The following is an 18,578-nucleotide window of genomic DNA, read 5'->3' as shown; positions in this document are numbered from 1 at the left end:
TAGTCAAATTCTGAAGAAGTATTTATTTCAATCGATCTTGCAAGAGCGGGTGCCTCCAGTAAGCAATAGCAGACACAAAGAATTCACACAGCATCACTTTGTTATATACAATCCATGAAAATACAATCCGTGGGAAACAATCCGTGAGAAACACATCCCACACTATAGACAGGGCAGTTGCCTTATTAGTGATCCCTTATTTGGTCTCCCCCTTGCATAGTGATTTCTATCCGCTCCTGGTACATCCTTGGACCGGCAGTTAAAGATAAGAATGAGGCCCCCTGCTATCTCCCCCTTGCTTAGCAAGTTCTGTTATTGTACATCCCGTTCTTCCCCGGAGGTCATCCTGGTACATCATTATAATAATTCGCTCACTATAGCTTACTCAGAACTTGACATGTTAATTTTCCCATCATGCTTCATTGTTGACATCTTAATTGTGAACCAGAGTATATACATGTAAAAACAACAAAATGTTCATTTCTCACATGGGGGCCTGTCGAATGGCCCTTACCTTGTCTTCAACGAGGTGCAGGTCATGGCGGTCCACATGCTAGCCGGGGTACGTTACCTCGGCCGGGTTGAAGCTGCATTTTTCCCGGTTTCCTGGAATCGCCGTACAACTTCACCCAAGTTCTGTAAATGTTGCTGGTCGGAATAGCCCATGCTTAGGACATCTTCATGGCAAACTGGGACCCGGGGTAAACCATGCATGACATTCTCCATAAGCCGCTGAAAGATGGCACATGCCGAGGAGACCCCAAAGGCAAGTGGGTGTACTCGTACAAGCCCCGGTGCGTGTTGACCGTCACGAAATACTGTGAGTTGGGGTCCAAGACCAACCAGAGGGCCCCGCCCCATTACCGGCAAAGTTTGTATTCTTGGAGGTCACAAGAAACCGATTGGCCACATCCCTTGGCTTCCATGGGGGTCATAACAGGAGCCATCCCCAATTCACAAAGAATAGCCCCAGAATTCAGAATTTTCCTTCATTCCCTCGCTTTGAAGACTGACATGGAGGCTATTTTGGGGTGTTCTCAGGGGTGGCGGGAAGGTGGTGGGGGTTCACCCAATTTTACATGCCTCCCCTCCATAAACCTGCCTGATGGGGTATGTGAAATTCAGTCCATGGTTTGATGCACCAAAATGAATTTAATATTTAAATTTCTGCTTAACTTCAAAACTAAATAGACTTTACTTATTATCATACAACGATCCTCATGGAATTCCAAAATACTAATTCTCGATAAATTCTCTCAAGTGTTCATCACGGGCAGCATGGTGGCGCAGTGAGTAGCACTGCTGCCTCATGGCGCCGAGGCCCCAGGTTCGATCCCGGCTCTGGGTCACTGTCCGTGTGGAGTTTGCACATTCTCCCCGTGTTTGCGTGGGTTTTGCCCCTACAACCCAAAGATGTGCAAGATAGGTGAATTGACCATGCTAAATTGCCCCTTAATTGGAAAAAATTAATTGGGTACCCCAAATTAAAAAAAAAAAATGTTCATCACAGAGAAATATCCTTTAAAAAGTTTTGGAAACATGTGACAGAAATTTTTGACCACAATGTTTTATTTCATCATAGAATTACCCCAAATATACTTCACATGTTTTATAAACAAAGTAGTACCAACAAATAATGAAATGTTGGGTGCAATGGATTGTTGGCATGCATTCAATATATTAAAAGGCTAACTGAATTAAGTTGGTTAATACTTTCATGAATAATAAACAATGTCTAATATTATCAGAGCACTCTTCAATTTTTTCTCCTCCTCTTTGTAATCTTCTCTTGAAGCACAGCAGAATCACATGCAGTCTGTCAAGAAATGGAGAAAGGACATGAGAGCTTTTTTTTTGCAATTATCACAATGTGTAGAATATGAACATAGAATCATAGAATCCCTACAGTGCAGAAGGAGGCCATTTGGCCCATCGAGTCTGCACTGACCCTCTGAAAGAGCATCTTACCTGGGCACACATCCCCACTCTATCCCCATAACCCAACTAACCTTTTGGACACTAAGGGGCAATTTAGCATGACCAATCCATCTAACCTGTACATCTTTGGAGTGTGGGAGGAAACCGGAGTGCCCGGAGGAAATTCACGCAGACACGGGGGCAGTGTACAAACTCCAGTCACTAAGGCTGGAATTGAACCTGGGTCCCTCGTGTTATGAGATAGCAGTGCTAACCACTGTGCCACCCATTCTTCCTGCTAACTAACATGGAATTCATATTATTTGTCACAACGTGGACCATTGATAAAAACTTATGACAAAAAGTGTTGGACACAAATTTATTTTTAGACATCAAAACAGTGTATTCTTGGTGGATAGGTACAGATATTGAGTCAGGGATCAATTATACCTTTCATTGTCATGGCAAGATTTCCTGTGAATTTTAGGACTGGATGTATTAAAATGCAAATAAGGGAATTGTGTCACAGAAAATATGAGCAGGAGGAGGCCATTTGGCCCTACGAGCCTACTCCAGCATTCATTATGATCATACAATTCATGGGACCTGATCCCACCTTCCCACTTGTATTCTTTGATTCATTTCGCCCTCACATGCTATACCTAACTGCTTCTTAATAACATACAGTGCGGGATTTCCGTCAGCCGACATCAAAATGTGGCCAGCACCGGGTTCATGCCAAATTGCAATTCTCCGGTGCTCCACTCACCGGAACTCCTCAGTGTAGCGAGAGTTCGGGACACTATTTTTAAATGGCAGCCCGATCTCTGGAGCCTCCAATGTGACCACTGCCCCATCCACCCCAAACCACAACTGACTATGAGGGTGTCCGCAGGACAGCCCCCCAGGGCAGGCAGCCCCCCAGACCACCCCCCCCCCCCCCACCACCACCACAGAGGGCAGCCCCGGCCTGATCATGCTGCGTGCAAAATGCCAGAATGGCACCTTAATAGTGCCAACCTTGTACTCTGGCAGTGTCCTGGCCAGCTGTCAGTGCCATCTGGACAACTTGGCAGTGCCAGGCTGGCACCCAGATGGCTGTGCCAGTGTGGCAGTGCCAGGATGCCAGTGCAAGAGTGCCAGGCTGGAACCACCTTGCCCAGACGACAAGCACCTGGAGGCCTCTGATCCCCTCGGAGACTTGCACGAGTGCCATTCCCTCTGGCCCCCGTTTGTTACCAGTACTAAACGGCGCTTGCGCGAGGTCTCCAAGGCGAAGGAGATAGATCCCAATGCCTCGGGTACCTTGGGAAACTGCAAATTAGAGTGAGACTAGTTGACTCGTTCTAATATGCTGATTTGCCAAAAACGGGTGGGATTCACATCGCAACGTCTCATGAGATCTTGTTAGAACTAGTGAGGTGTTGCCAGCTGGGTAGATCTGGGACTGGGGTCTCCACGCTTTTATCGGCCACAGCCTTTCAGGCACAACATGGCCATTTGATCGCTGCCAATGATTAAGTGCGGCTGAATACCAGTCTGGATCGCACCCAAACATCTGGTGGGAATCACGCCACCAAACCTACCCATAATAGTTGGGGCCTGGTTTTACGGCCACGATATGCTTGAGAAAGAGACTGGCGGGGGCCATTAGATTGCGGGAGAGGCCAAAACCGAGAACCGTGCTGGGTGCCGATTGGTTTGTGATCTAACCGGCCCACTCCTGTTGCCGAAATAAGGATCCTACCGCTGAGTGGCGAGAAACCAATAATCACCGCTTAAAGGTAATCTCCATACAATTAAACGGAATGAACCCCTATCTAAGGCCTCCCGTGATTTAACCAGCACCCCAGCAAGTGGAAACGGGAGCGCCGATTAGTACACGTTTTTAAAAACGTGAAGCTGGTGGAATGGTTGCTGTGGGGACCCAAGGAGGTGCGTAGCCATCTTCGCGCCCGGGCATTGAGACAGGGGGTATTGGGGTTGCTCAGGGGGGGACCCCTCAGTTGAGGGGGTTGACTGCCATCGTTTGTGGGAATTGCCAAGGGATGAGTGGGGGATGATGGTGGATGTCCTAGCGTTCGTGAGTCTGCCATGTCATCCCCGGATCGTGTGTACCCATAATGGGGGCAACCCCAACCCCCTGCTTGTCTGTCCCACCGACAACCGTAACTCCCACTTGCTGTGGAGGCCTCAATCTGTGCGGCTAAAGGCTACTGCTAATAAGGAATTGCCAATCATAGTTAAGTCAGTACTTCACAGCTCCCAAGTGGATTCCCGTGGATAGGTGTGCCAGGAAGCATGTGGGAGTTATTGCCTAGCATACCAATCAGACTGTGATGCCTGGCCACTGTGCCTGAACACTGCAGGAAACAACACCATGGACACAGGAGCCAATATCCGAACATCCAGGGGCTGGACCCCAGCATCGGGGACATCTCCGTGACCAGATGGTAGATGTGTGCACCGGGGAGAGGACCAGTCCTCGGTCCAAGTAACGTTATGTGCGGGTGTCTGGGGTATAGTACAGGGTCTGGGATCTGGTGACCAGGGACCTCCGCTGCTGCTTGGGGTGCGAGGGCAGAGCCTATCAGATGGCAGAAGACGTGGAGGGGCAATGGCAAAATGGAGGGTCCTGGGGTGGGAGATATCCCTGATTGTCAGTCTCTCACTCTCTGCAATTCCTTATAGACATTACATGGGATGGATGATTTCTTGGACCTCTTGCTGGCAGCCCAGTGCTGGAGAAGGTGACGACAGCAGCATCAACAGAGGCCCGAGGTGGCGGCCCATGTGCAGGGCCCCTCCCCATACCGAGGAACCGGCCGCCTATCTGGCCAGGGAGGGACCCAGAGTGGAGGCCGGTGACGGCCCAAGGTATACAGGAGTCTCTGCTCTTTTGAACAGATGATGGACAGCGTGTGCTGCAGGAGGTTCCACCTCAACAAGGGGACGGTGTGGCACATATGACATATCTTAGCGGAATTACCCGCTCCAGGTGGCCGTCAAATTCACCACAGCCCTGAACGTCTACACCTCAGGATTATTTTCGGACTCAAGTGGGGACCTGTGTGGCATGTCACAAGCTACAACCCACAGGTGCATCCATGAAGTCACAGATGTTCTGTTTGCCCGGACAGCAAATTATATAAACTTTAATATGGACCAGGCCCAACCAGGTGCCTTGCAACAGGATTCTCTGCCATCAACCGGATGCCCCAAGGAGTAACAGATGGCATGTATGTCACCTTGCGCTCACTGGGCCATCAGGGAGTACCCTACATCAACAGGAAGGGGATGAAGAACTTGTTGTATGAGGAACGTTTGAGGACTCTGGGTCTGTACTCATTGGCGTTTAGAAGGATGAGGGGGAATCTTATTGAAACTTACAAGATACTGCGAGGCCTGGATAGAGTGGATGTTTTTATTTGCAGGAAAAACTAGAACCAGAGGACACAATCTCAGACTAAAGCGACGATCCTTTAAAACAGAGATGAGGATGAATTTCTTCAGCCAGAGGGTGGAGAATCTGTAGAACTTTTTGCCGCAGAAGGTTGTGGAGGACAATTCACTGAGTGTCTTTAAGACAGAGATAGATAGGTTCTTGATTAATAAGGGGATCAGGGGTTATGGGGAGAAGGCAGGAGAATGGGGATGAGAAAATATCAGCCATGATTGAATGGCAGAGCAGACACAATGGGCCAAGTGGCCTAATTCTGCTCCTATATCTTATGGGTTCCACTCCCTGAACATCCAGCTCGTGTGCGACCACCACTCGAAGGTCATGCACGTGTGTGCACACTCTTTAGGGTGTGTGCACAACAGCTACACCTTGGGGCAGACGGACATCCCCAGCTTCTTTGAGGACCACCCCAGATGGCTGGTTGGCTCTTGGGTGATAAGGGCAACCTGCTGAGGACCTAGTTAATAGGCCAGTGCGGAGGCCGGTGACTGATGCGGAGGCCCGATATGAGGCTCATGCGGCCACTTGAGCTGAAATTGTGTGGTGCTTCAGATTGCTGAAAATGTGCTTCCGATGCCTCGAATGCTCTGGTGGTGCACTGCAGTACACCCCCCAGAGGGCCGCCCGCTTCATGGTGGTCTGCCGCGCCCTCCACAACCTCGCACAGCAGTGGGGGGCGACGTACTGGAGGTGGAGGAACATGTGGCCACCTCCGAGCAGGAGGACAAGGAGGCGCTGGACCTGGAGAGGCTGGAAGATGAGCACGGGGAGGATCCGCAGGGCCAGTCGGAGGATAGGCGCCAGTGGAGAGAGTCTGGCAAGCGCGGAGATGCCCTCATCCTTGCCGCCACCCCCGGAGAAGAGAGAGAGATCCAGGACCACTATGGGGCAGGTGACTGGGGCAGGGGATTTCTGGTTGGTCCGCGTTGCTGAAGAAAATGCCAGAGACGTCTGGCTGGATTCTCCGTTCCGGAGTCTTATGGCAACGGAGGATCTATGGAGTTCCACGTTAGAAAAACCGGCGCCAAACCCGCACCGATTCCACTACCAGTGAGGAGTTAGCACCGGCACTGGGTGGAACACCAGCACAACACACAAAAAATGGTGTGGGAAGCGCCGGGTCCGTGATGGACACTCGCATGGCTGACAAGCTGCAGTCGCGCTTAAACTATACACCACACATTGCGGCCGAAAAGATGGGGACAGGTTGTGCTGGAGTGCCCATACAGCCGATGGGTTGGCTGGAGCCAGAGGGCACCCATGGGGGTGCCCCAGGGGAGGGGTCACCTTTACGACCCAGGGCACCATGTCTATAGTGGGCTGTCAGCAGCATGCGCAGTCGCATGGTTGCCCTGCCGGCTGTGGTAACGGTGCTCTGTGCCTGCCCACACCAACTCCACAGCCCACCTCCTGACCACTCCCCACTACTCCAACCAGCCCTGGCAGAAGCTCCCCGGCCAGCGGCACAACTGTCGGCGAGGTTTGTCAGTGCTGGACACTGTCCATACGCCCTCTCTCCTGGTTCATCATTGTTGAGAGCACACGTGGACTGCACCATTGGGAACTCGGCCCATCGGAGGTGGAGCATCGCGGGGGGCCTACTAATGAGATGCAGCATGGTTTCAACTACACGTGCCGTGCGTCGGAATTGCACCGTTTTCGAGGAGGCGGAGCATCACTATTTGGCGTCAAACCGGCACCTGCCGTGATTTCGGTGCCAGGAGCTATTCTCCGCCTGATCGCATGCCCTGATTTCGGTGTTGGCCAACAGAGAATCCCACCCGCTGTTTCATTGGTGCAACTTTTTTTAATGCTGTATGTGTCTTCAACTGCCCCTAGCCCCTGATGGTGCCAACCCCCTCCCCCCTCGTGCCCTCTCAGTGATCCTCAACCTGCTTAGCCTTCCGTGTTCCGTGCTTGACCTCTGCATCTCGGTGTGCCCCCAGGAAGCACATCAGAGATGGAGGTAGCCTGCTGCGTACCGTCTCCCTTGTCCTTAGATGCCCCTGGCGGGCGTCCTCTGGGGGCCCTGGGTCCGTAGGGCCCCTCCCCACTTGCCGATGGCACATGCCTCGCTGTGCCACCCTGTTCCAAGCGCTGACTCCAAGACGTGCCGTTGTCAGATTGGTGGAACTAGCGGGTGTTGATGGTGGCTTGTCGCCACTCTGTAGGGTGGTTCCAGGTTGGCATCAAGCGGCGCCTACTCTCGGTTGGTGCCTATTGGGCCCTGGCGGTCACCTTCGGATGAAGGAGCAGCTGGATTGAGCCCTAGCTGCCCCTGGGACATCTGGCTCTGCCAGCTTGGCGGGCTCCCCAATGTCAGCAACATGGGGCTTTCCAGCCATGTCCACCCAGCGGCCGGAGAACCCCGCCCGAGGTCAATGGAGTTCTCCATTGTACCTGGCTCGCCTGTGGCTTTCTTGCGGCGTGGAAGAATCCAGCCCGTGGTGTTGACGCCCTCGGCGATGCTCCTCAGTAACTGGGACATGCTCTGGAGCGACCCGGCAATGCCCTTAAACAATGCGACTTAAAACATGCTCTGCAGCCCTTCGGAAAGGAACATCTGGGACTGGGACATGTCCCCCAGTGAGTCGGACATGCTGTTGAGGCTCTCAGCCATGGCCAAAACTGACTTGAGCCTTGGACAACTTTACTCATGTTGCTGTCGACACCCTAGCAATGTTGGCCTTAGTGCCACGCACTGCCAGTACTATCTCCTACGCCTGTCGCCTCTGGGACTCCTCCAGTCAGCTATGGATCTACTGGAGAGTCGCTGACAGCTCCCTCTGAATATCACGGCCACATCCATTCGACGACATCAGTTCTGGGTGTTGCTCTTTTAATAATGAGGCTCTATTTATAATATGATGTTATATACCATCAGAGTCGCCAATAATGTTGCTCTTTATGAGATGATGTTATGTCCCAACAGCGTCGCCAATACTGTGGGTATTCCTATTTCTCTTACTGAACCACAAGGCTTTCCCGTATATTGGTCAAATGAAGACACAACCAGTTAGTCAGTTCAAAAGATGGTTTATTTACACACACGAGGATTACTTCGACATGCAAACACAATATCTACTACGAGTTAAACTACAACTATCAGCTACAATAACTTAACTTCAGGACGACCAGCACTGTGTAAGTGGATAAGGCCTTTATCTTGATCTCACGTGGCTGGTTTGAAGAAGTGGCTCTGTCTCTGCTGGGCTCATCCGTCACGTAGCGATCGTTGGTCTTGAATTTGCCTGGCCGTTCCTGCTACAGTTGGCTGGTACGGGCCGGATTCAAAGGAGGCTGGAACAGTTCAGTTCCAAAAGAGGCAGAACACATGGCTGTGTCCCCTTTTATCCACCTGGGATTTCACGCTCTTTGGGGCGGTCCTTGATCTTGGACTCAATAGTTCGACAGGGCTCTGATCACTGCCTTCGATTTCGGCCAATAAAGGGGCGGGTGCCTTGGTGGCTGGACGGGTCCTTCGCGGTCATTGACCTTGGCAGTTGGGCTCTCTGAGTAAAGGGAATGGCGCCGATCAGTCTGTGGCTGTTGTTCTGGTGAACGGGCCATTAAAATGCAAACGAGCGGGGGTTTCGATCAGGTCTAGCTACCTGCGTTTCAGATACACATAAGCTCTGGATCTGTCTGAGTCCTGGGCTGGCCATAATTCCCATGGTCCTTTGCAGGTGGCCATCTCGGATGGCTACATCCCATCCTCATGATCCTGAACGCGAAGTGTGGTGGATCATACTATTGATCCCTGTTCATCCTTGGTGTGCCGGTCACCCTTGGTCAAGGCAAGGTTCTACACTACTCTATCGTATGGTTTGGGAACATTTACCTAATATTTATTAACACATCATAAATTAATTACTCTCTAACGGGTCACTATCAAACATTTCACTATTAAACGTTTAACTTATCCGTACCATTGATCACTAGCTAACACTATCTAAGTTACTATCAAGCTGCTGATGAATATCAAAAAGAACATATGTACAGTACAAAAATTTTTAAAAACAGCATTACATTTCTACTTAATCTAGCAAAGTTACAGAGGTACATTGTTTTAATTCTTAGCAGCATATAATACATTTGTTCCGTTTTGTTGAATTCCAAAGAAGGGGGCTCAGAGTGTATATATTGGGGAACGGGAGGCTTTTGCTCGCTATTTACTGAGACGAAGTGTCTGAATGACACTGCAGATTATTGCAATTACTAGAAGAGCCTCTACTCTGTATGAAAGGGGATACCATTTGGCAATGTTTTCCCACCAAGTGGGGGTTTTGGTGTGTCTTTGTGTGTGGTTTTGTTTCCGGACTAAGGGTGTCATGTTGTGTGGTAGTGTTCGGGCCTGGTATGGTGTACATTAAAATAGTCCGTTGCGTGCACAGTTGCAGAAGTCCAGCGTTGATCAAAACGCATGGTCAGCAGTACTTGCTTCATCCTGTCTTCCGTGTATTCCTGGGGGTGCAAGCATAGTATCTGTTATTATCTTCGGTTAATGTCTCATTTTATTTGTCTTTCTCTCCTTACTCCAATTACCCATTATGATCATCACCATGTATGACTCCCTCATTTTTTTTTTTAAATAACGTTTTGAGAGACAAGAAATATCAATGTTTAAGTGCAGAGATTCTCGCAGCTTGTGGTCGATGTGGGGAGTGGGCGGACAATTTCTCCGACCAGTCTTTTCTTTACTACAACCAGTGGTGGCTGAGGCTAAACTTAACTAGCCGAATTTCAGGGAGGGCAGTTTTATAAAGTTTCTTCGTCCCAGGGTCCAGAGGTAGTTCGCTTGTAGCAGCATATGTGGCAACCAAGTGTGTCATATGTGTAAACAGTAGGTGGGAAGCGACCAAAGGGTCGCGGAAGGTAAAGGAAAGAGGGGGTGAGTGTACAGAGCGTGGCAAAGGGCATTCTTTAAACCACAATAAAAGAGCAGAGAAGGGGAAACTAAGACCTGCCAAGGACAGCGTAGAGTGTAGGGAACCATTCCAGAGTACTCGAAGTGACGGGAACATGAGGTGCGTGTGGGCCGCGCGCGGCAGGGCAAGAATGGGTGGAATCCCAGGGTAGGGCGGTGATCAGTGCCGTTGCTCCACTACACGAGCTTAACTGACCGGATGCATTTGGGGTCCTCAGGTAGGGCAGGGATTAGTGTTGTGACTCCCTACCTGGGTGACCTAACGAGCGGAAAGAATTTGTAGTCATGTGAGATCTAATAATTGTGCCTTTAATGGCCATTGGTCAGTAAATTGCATCTGTGTCTCTGTAGAAGAGTAACTATGACTGTATTAAGAAATTGGGTGTCAGGCTGACATCAATTAAAACCATGTACTGGGAAGAAAAGAAGAAGGAAAAAGGCGGGCAGGCTCCATCAGAAATTAGGACATCTTAATACTTAGGCAGTGTCTCTTTCTCATCATCTGGACACCTCAGGGTTCTGTACCAAACAGCGTTGTAAAGGTATTACCGAAACGAGACTCAGTATCTGAATCATCACCATCTTCCGGTTGACAGACTAGTGTCTGCCGTTTCTGTGCATGGCCGCATGGGCCGTCCGATAATCTGAATTGTCTTACCAGTCTACAAGAGTTGTCGCGGTGCGAGGGGGTTGTTTGCCAGGAGGCGTAGAGGCGGTGGGAGTGGAGGGCAAGTTACTGTCGTCGGCGGTGGCTGTGGTGGTGGTTGGGGAAGGGCATATAGGGGGGCAAAGATATCTAAGCCGTGGTTCCGTGGGCTGGGGTGACTTGGGGCAGAGAGATTGCACCAGGTCAGGGATAGTGATCAATTTGGGGAGGCTGTCGCTGTCGTCGGAGTCAAGTTCAAGGTGAAAGTCTGTACCTGTGGGTGGAGACAAGTTTGGGTCTGTGGGCGTGGACGTGCTGGCATGGCTGGGGGAGGGTCGGTGTAGGGGTCGGACTAGGTTGTCGATGGGCGGGGCGGAATTGTCTCATATTGCCAGAGAGATGTAGTGGGAGTGGCTGCATTGGGATCTGTAGACTTTGAGTTGGTTGATGTGGAACCAACCAGTTTTGCCATTGGGGTACGTTATCTTGTATACGGAGGGGCTCACTTTGTCCGAAATGGAGTAGGATCCTGCAAATTTCGGAGAGAGGAAAGAACTGGGGTTGTAAAGGGAAACCATTACTTGCTGACCGATTGTGTACTCTACGGGGTGGACGGTTTTGGCAAAGCAGGATTTACTCTGCTTCCTTCTAGCGCCTAGTCGGACAGCTGCAGCGAGATTTGCTGCTTTAATATTATCTGTGATCTGTTGGACTGCTTTCTTGTGGGTGAGGGCGGTTACTGTAGGGCTTGCCAAATCGAGACCTAATAAATATTCAATTCCCTTCATGGACCGTCCGGTCATGAGTGTGGGGGGGGGGGGGGGGGGGGGAAACCTGTGGAACTGGAAACGGTGTTCCGAATAAACATGAGCAAATGGGAGGACTGTGTCTCTTGTGGTATTATTCTGTTGCACTACCTTCCTAATGGTCGCTTTTAAAGTGCGATTCATTCTCTCAACAATGCCGCTGGATTGGGAGTGATCTGCTATGTGGAATTTTTGCCTGATTCCAAAAATCGTTAAAACATTTTGCATGACTCTGCCGGTGAAGTGGGAACCTTGGTTTGACTCTATGCTGCGGGGGAGACCCCAGCGTGTAAATATCTGTTGGGTCAAAATCTTAGCGGTGGCCTTTGCTGTGTTTGTCCGTGAGGGAAATGCTTCTACCCATTTAGTAAAGGTGTTGATTACAACTAGCACGTACTTGAAACCATTTCTGCAAGAGGGGAGGGGGCCAATGGAAGTCGAGTTGCAAGTTTGTCCAGGGGCCATTAACAGGTCGGGTGTGACGTAATTGTCCTTTCTTTGTGTACCGTTCGGGATTGTTTTGAGCACAGATAAGACAATTCTCTAAATAATGTGTGACATCGGTTTTTAAATCGGGCCACCAACACAAGGGTCTTAAATGGGCAATGGTATTGTCTATCCCGATGTCCGTGATGAAACTGGTAGATGAGCTGATTTCTGTCCTGGGTGGAGACCACATAAATTCCGTCTTTTAAAACTATGCCATCCTGTACCGTCAGTGCGTCCTTCCATTTCTCATAGGGGGCTCGGAAGTTGCCGTCTAAAACATGTTTGAGGGTGTCGTCTGCTTTTTGAGCCTGAGATAGATCCTCAATATTGGTCTGGAAAACCTGGACTGAGTGTATCGGTTTGCTTGCTGGGGGCTTACAAAAGTGACCATGGCATGATCCTGCCTTGGCTAGGGTGTCTGCCTTTACATTACCGGGTGGGGACGAGCGATGATGGCTCCTTACTTTAATAATACCATATCTGCGGTCTGAGGCTGTCCTGAGAATATACTTTAACAACGGGGCACAGGGTAGGGGTTTTCCATTGCCTGATACGAGACCTTGAGATTCCCACAGCAGTAGGAATTCTGTTAAGCTGTTGCACACATACAGGTTGTCCGAGTGTATGTCTGCGGGGGTTGGGAAAGAATCGGGGTGCTGAACTACATATGCTATGGCTGCGAGTTCTGCTGCTTGTGAACCTAGGTGGCCGGGCAATTTCAAAGAGATCTCTTCCATTGTCGATCGTGGAGGAACCGTCTACATAAATGTTTTTATGTTCCCTGTGGCTTGGGAATGCTGTGCTTTAATGCCTGCTCGTGGGTGTAGTGACTTCAGGATAAAGAGTCCTGTGTGGTGATGGGCTGCTATGATCTAGCACTCGTGTGGGGTCCCTGCTTATTGGAGATTATCGGCTAGAAATGTGTGGGTCTTGGTGCGTTTCACTGAAATGTCCCTGCCTTGTAACAGTAGTGTCCAGCGAGCTGCTCTGATTTGGCTGACTAAGCCGTCCTTTAATCTACTATCTAACAATAGCTGCTTGGTCAAGATCGTTACTGGGTTAAGGCCTGTGATGCATGCAAAATACTGTACTGCGAAAAGACTGCAAAGCAAGTGCCGTTCGCAGGCTGAGAGTCCTTGCTTTACGGGGTCTAATATTCTTGAGGCATAGGCTATGGGTCCTAGGCGATCATGTTGTTCTTGCAGGAGTGCTGCTGATAGGGTTCGGTCGGTGGTTGCTACCTCGATGGCATAGGGCGAGTCTGGGTCTGGAACTTGTAAAGCGGGGGCTATGCCTCGGGCGTGTTTTAAATCTTCGATAGCATCTGTGTGCTGCGGAACCCATTCCCATGGGGTGTTCTTTTTAAGGAGTTCTGAGAGTGAGGCTGCTTTTGTGGCAAAACCATCTATGACTGCAGCAATATCCTACTAAACCTAGGAATGACCAGAGTGCAGTGACGTTTTGGGGCAGGGGCAATTTAACTATCAATTGGATTTGTTTCTGTTCAATTCCTCTCTTCCCGTGGGTGATGATGGTGCCTAAATAAAGAACCTTTTTAGGGTTGACCTTGCATCCGATGGATTGCAGTAGGCCTAGTAATTCAGATAAGAGCTCTACGTGTTCCACTTTTGTGTCCGTTTGCAAGAGCAGATCGTCTACATATTGTATGAGGCATTAGGGTCGAGAAAATTTAGAAAGTCCGATGGTGTCTGTGGTGGGCCATTTGTCATGTTGAAACATGGTAGAGGAGTTTAAAGTGGTGCAGGATTCTCCTGTGTCCCAAAGAAATTTGACTGGTTGTCCCCGGACTGTGCCTGTGACTACTGGTCTGCCTGATTTGTCCCAGAGTGTGTCACAGACCCAGTTTGGGGAGTCCGAACACCGTCAATCTGTGGAACTGATCGCTAAATCGTCTGATCGGAAGCTAACACTATGTATGGGCCTAACATTGTTCCTCGGAAGGGGGTTCGGTCATTGGTATCGTTGGTGGTTCGGGGGGTTCTGTCGGCAATCGCGAGCGTAATGTCCCATGTGGCCACAATTGTAGCAACCTCGTGGTGCCTGTGCTCTAGGGTGCTGTCCCTCATGTCTACCCTCGTTTATCCATGCTGGGTCCTGGCTAGTTCTAACTGGGTGCATATTTGCTTCTATCTCTTCCTGATCCGTCTGTCAGTGTAGGGATTGTTCTCATGCTCTGGAAAGTAATTTTAATACCCACACTTCATTGTGTGTGTGGTCTGTGGGATCGCAATTCACACAAGCCTTTTGACCTGCTTCTATGGCACGCAAGACTAAGGTGCCGGACCATTTAGTGGTGTCGCCCTCACTTGGGTGTGCGTGGGTCAATTGTCTGTAAACTGCCATAAAATGAATCCAAAGGCGACCTGCAAATGCGGACGGATGTTCTCCCTTCTTTTGCCTACAGTGATTTAAACCCTCGACTCGATCTCCTTTGTTATACCCGATTGCATCTAATATGGCTGTTTTCATTTGCTGTAGGGTTCCTCCTGCTACATTTTGGGGTTCGGGCAAAGCTGATCTTACGGACGGGCTCATAACAATCAACTTGACTTCCTCTCTCTTGTCTAGGCCGTACATAACTTTTTGTTAGCGCACTTCCTCAAAGAAGCTGTGCAGGTCTGCGGTGGGCTGGAATTGAACTAATTTTCGTGCAAGCCTCTCTCAACTGGGTTATGGATAGTGGGGTGGTGTAAACGATATCAGGCTCATCCTAATCCGATGACTTGCGTTGCGTGGTAACTGGATTCATGGGAGTCGGATTGTGAGCGGGGGTGGGTGCTGCCTATGCAGTCGGTGCTTTTCTTTTCGTGGCGTGGGGGACTCGATTTTGATTTCCCGTGTCCTCTACGTATCTTTGGGCGCTTTCATTTAATTCCTGCCAATCGGGGGCATCTTCCTCATCTAAATTCTGGCCAAAAGTATACCTAAATCCATTCTGCACTGAGAGCAATGACTGTAACTTCTCTATCTATTGTTGACATTTCACGTGGTCTACTGTACTCTGTCTCTGTTCTTTCGTGGAGCTGTGGCGCGCTCGCAAAGCTGCTTTTAAATCAGCGCATTGACTCGTGAACTGTGCTACCTGCTGTTCTGTCTCTTCTCTTACCAGGACTGCGCGCTGTGTATCTTGGTAGGCTTTATCGTACTGGGTCTGAAAGCTGCAAAGGTGAACTAAACAAGATTAGTGTGCAAGTTTCACATCAGCCATCTCCTTATCTTTAGCTGCTAACTGTTCCCGGAGTTACTCAATTATCTTTTCGCTTTCACTACGGTTTCCCTCATTCTTCTCTTCTTTCTCAACTAACTGCCTACGGAGCGTCTTCACAACCTCCTCTGTGCCTCGCAACTGTGTCAAACAGGACACTATTGCCATCGGCTTTCGGACCGTTGCTACATTTTTCTTATGGATATCACTTAGATTGTCCCACCAAGTTTGTCCTATGCTTCTTGGACCTGACTCATCATTTGCACAAAAATTGGACCAAAGGGGCCATCCTTTAAATACTTCCTCAACTCTTCCTCCCATATGGGGCATTGCTCTGCTCTGTTGGTCGCTGTGACCTCGGGTTCCTGTGGGTTCATTAAACGTTCCATCGCTTTAGTGGCCATTGCTTCTAATATTTCTTTTGCTCTACCTCTAATATCTCTTGCTCTACTTTTAACTTCTCTTTCCCTTTAATTTGGGACAGGGAATTAAGGCAGCGATTCGAACAGTGGATATGGCCTAAGCTATTTTCCGGTTCACAATTCTCTCGACAGTTTTACACAATGCTAGCGAGTTTACCTTACTTTCCCCTGTTTGGTACGCATGCAGGTTAGAACACACTTCCGAAATTCGGTTATTTGGTCGATATGGGACTTGCACTTGTGGTTCTTTCTCGCAATTGGATTCAAAGTTTATGGGTTCTCTCGGAGTGACAAAGTCACTTCTAATCGAGTCCCATCAGAGTTCACCAATAATGTTGCTCTTTATGATATGATGTTATGTCCCAACAGCATCGCCAATACAGTGGGTATTTCTATTTCTCTTACTGAACCACAAGGCTTTCTCGCATATCGGTCAAATTACCACACAACCAGTTAGTCAGTTCAAAAGATGGTTTATTTACACTACACACACAAGGATTACCTCGACACGCAAACACAATATCTACTTCAAGTTAAACTACAACTATCAGCTACAATAACTTAACTTCAGGACGACCAGCACTGTGTAAGTGGATAAGGCCTTTATCTTGATTTCACGTGGCTGGTTTGAAGAAGTGGCTCTGTCTCTGCTGGGCTCATCCATCACGTAGCGATCGTTGGTCTTGAAGTTGGCTGGCTGTTCCTGCTACAGTTGGCTGGCACGGGCCGGATTCAAAGGAGGCTGGCACAGGTCGGATCCAAGAGAGGCAGAACGCATGGCTGTGTCCCTTTTTATCCCTCTGGGATTTTGCGATCTTTGGGGCGGTCCTTGATCTTGGACTCAATAGTTCGACAGGGCTCTGATCACTGCCTTCGAATTCGGCCAATAAAGGGGCGGGTGCCTTGGTGGGTCCTTAGCGGTCGTTGACCTTGGCAGTTGGGCTCTCTGAGTAAAGGGAGTGGCGCCGATCAGTGTGTGGCTGTACCAGTTTCTTGATTGAAGTCCTATTGTTCTGGGAACGGGCCATTAAAATGCAAACAAGCGGCGGTTTCGATCCGGTTTAGCTACCTGCGTTTCAGATACACATAAGCTCTGTATCTGTCAGAGTCCTGGGTTGGCCATAATTCCCATGGTCCTTTGCAGGTGGCCATGTCAGATGGCTAAATGGGTAAACCTGGTCCAGAGGCTCAGCATCTGACTTGGACGCAGCTGGGTCCTGGGATCCAGCAGACCTTCGACTGCTGTCTCGCCTGAGCATTGCTGTCTCCACCTGATCTGCAAAAGCAACTGTGTGGTGCTCACCTGAATGTGCCCCAGAAGCCTGACCACTACTGTCGCCCATCGGTTGTGTGTCTCTGCACTGGTGGAGGGTGTGGATGACAGCTGTGCCGCAATATGGTGGTTTCCTCAGAGCTCCGCTCCGAGATGTTCACATATAAGTTTGGGGGGGGGGGGGGGGGGGGGGGGGGGGGGGTGAAGAGAAGCACCGTCGGCTGGAGACCGCTGTGGGATAATGGACATGTGGTCAGTGGGTGGGATGAGTCATTCTGTATGGCATTAACAACTCACGTGTGACAGGTCATCTGGGTGGTAGCCGGTTGTTCCTCACCTATGCGCCGCACGCCAACGTCTATGACTGATCTGTCCTCGGCAACCCCCGCGACCTCCATTCCCCTTCGGGGGTGAGGGTTCTGAAGTTCGGCACCCAGTCAATCGCCTGGGCCCTCTCCAGTCTGTTGTGGGCCAACTTCTCCTATGGGTGACAGAGGGGGCATCATGAGCCGCATGCTTCGTTCATTGCAGGGCGAGGTCCTCCTGGTGAAGTTCCCCGAGCTGACGGTCACTCACATTTTCCACCCAGGCGACACCGGCTGCCCTGTGACTGACCTACTGAGCCTCTTGGAGGAACAGGGCATCCTGTCTGGGCTCGACTGCGTCAAACAATCTGGCTGGCATCCTCGAATCCTGGAGCTGGTCTCCTCTGTGGCATGGCTGCGAGCTGTGTGGGGTTTGTTCTGCAGGATCCGTTTAAGTGCTACTCCCCCTTGCTGGCGCAGTCCTGGCAAATCAGCTGGTGGAACGATCATTTGGAGTGCGAAGCCCGTGGGACCTCATTAAGTGGACCAATTAATGTTTGATACCAGTGACGGCCTCTCCGGGTTGTGTGTCAGGATGTTCATGGCAGTTCCCGCTCGCTACAACCCTCAGAAACATTTCCATTAAATCGCGTCCTTCGTCATTTTCTGGGAGAATCGCACCCAGAATGTCAAAACAAGATTCTAAAATAAATTCACTTTTGAAAAATCTGTATTCAAAAATCTCCAGATTCTATTTTAGGAACTCCTCACCTCTGCCTTGGACAGAACTGATCCTGACAGCTTGTGGATCTCATGGAACTCAGTGGAGTTTTCCCAGAGTGCAGCATCAATCCAAAACCAGGAAACGCGGAGCTGCTTTGCTACTGGCTTCAACTCTGACATATCCAAATAAGGCCAGTGGTGACTGGGCCGATGAATAACATAAAAGCTGCAGAATAGCAAGGGAAGTTGGGGGTAGCCATTTAAAGGCATAGCATGCTATTTCTGCATGCTATGTGCTGAAATAAGGAGGAATAAGTGTTTCCCTATTTTTATGTGAACATGTTCAGATTTAACCACTAAAACAAGATAGAAAAAGCAGAA

The 18,578-nt window shown here is 49.8% G+C and overlaps 1 protein-coding gene and 1 long non-coding RNA gene across 5 annotated transcripts in view; both read right to left on the bottom strand.

Moving 5' to 3' along the window:
• Positions 1-1,564: 1,564 nt before the first annotated feature.
• Positions 1,565-18,578, bottom strand: part of LOC140426254 (HORMA domain-containing protein 1-like) — a 128,860-nt gene continuing 111,846 nt past the window's right edge. For all 4 annotated transcript variants that reach the window (XM_072510777.1, XM_072510778.1, XM_072510776.1 and 1 more), the window contains one exon: positions 1,565-1,816. In XM_072510777.1, coding sequence (XP_072366878.1) covers positions 1,757-1,816 — 60 coding nt within the window. In that variant the 3' untranslated portion in view covers positions 1,565-1,756. The remainder of the gene's footprint in view (positions 1,817-18,578) is intronic.
• Positions 8,401-17,015, bottom strand: LOC140426252 (uncharacterized). The gene is made up of 2 exons (XR_011948170.1): positions 15,376-17,015; positions 8,401-9,844 (listed from the first exon to the last, which is right to left on the bottom strand). It is a non-coding gene; the product is annotated as an uncharacterized lncRNA (long non-coding RNA).

The sequence above is a fragment of the Scyliorhinus torazame genome, chromosome 7 (genome assembly GCF_047496885.1).
Source record: "Scyliorhinus torazame isolate Kashiwa2021f chromosome 7, sScyTor2.1, whole genome shotgun sequence".
Taxonomy (NCBI): Eukaryota; Metazoa; Chordata; class Chondrichthyes; order Carcharhiniformes; family Scyliorhinidae; genus Scyliorhinus; species Scyliorhinus torazame.
The sequence above is the reverse complement of the archived record's forward strand: the minus strand, read 5'-3'. Positions and strand labels throughout refer to the sequence as shown.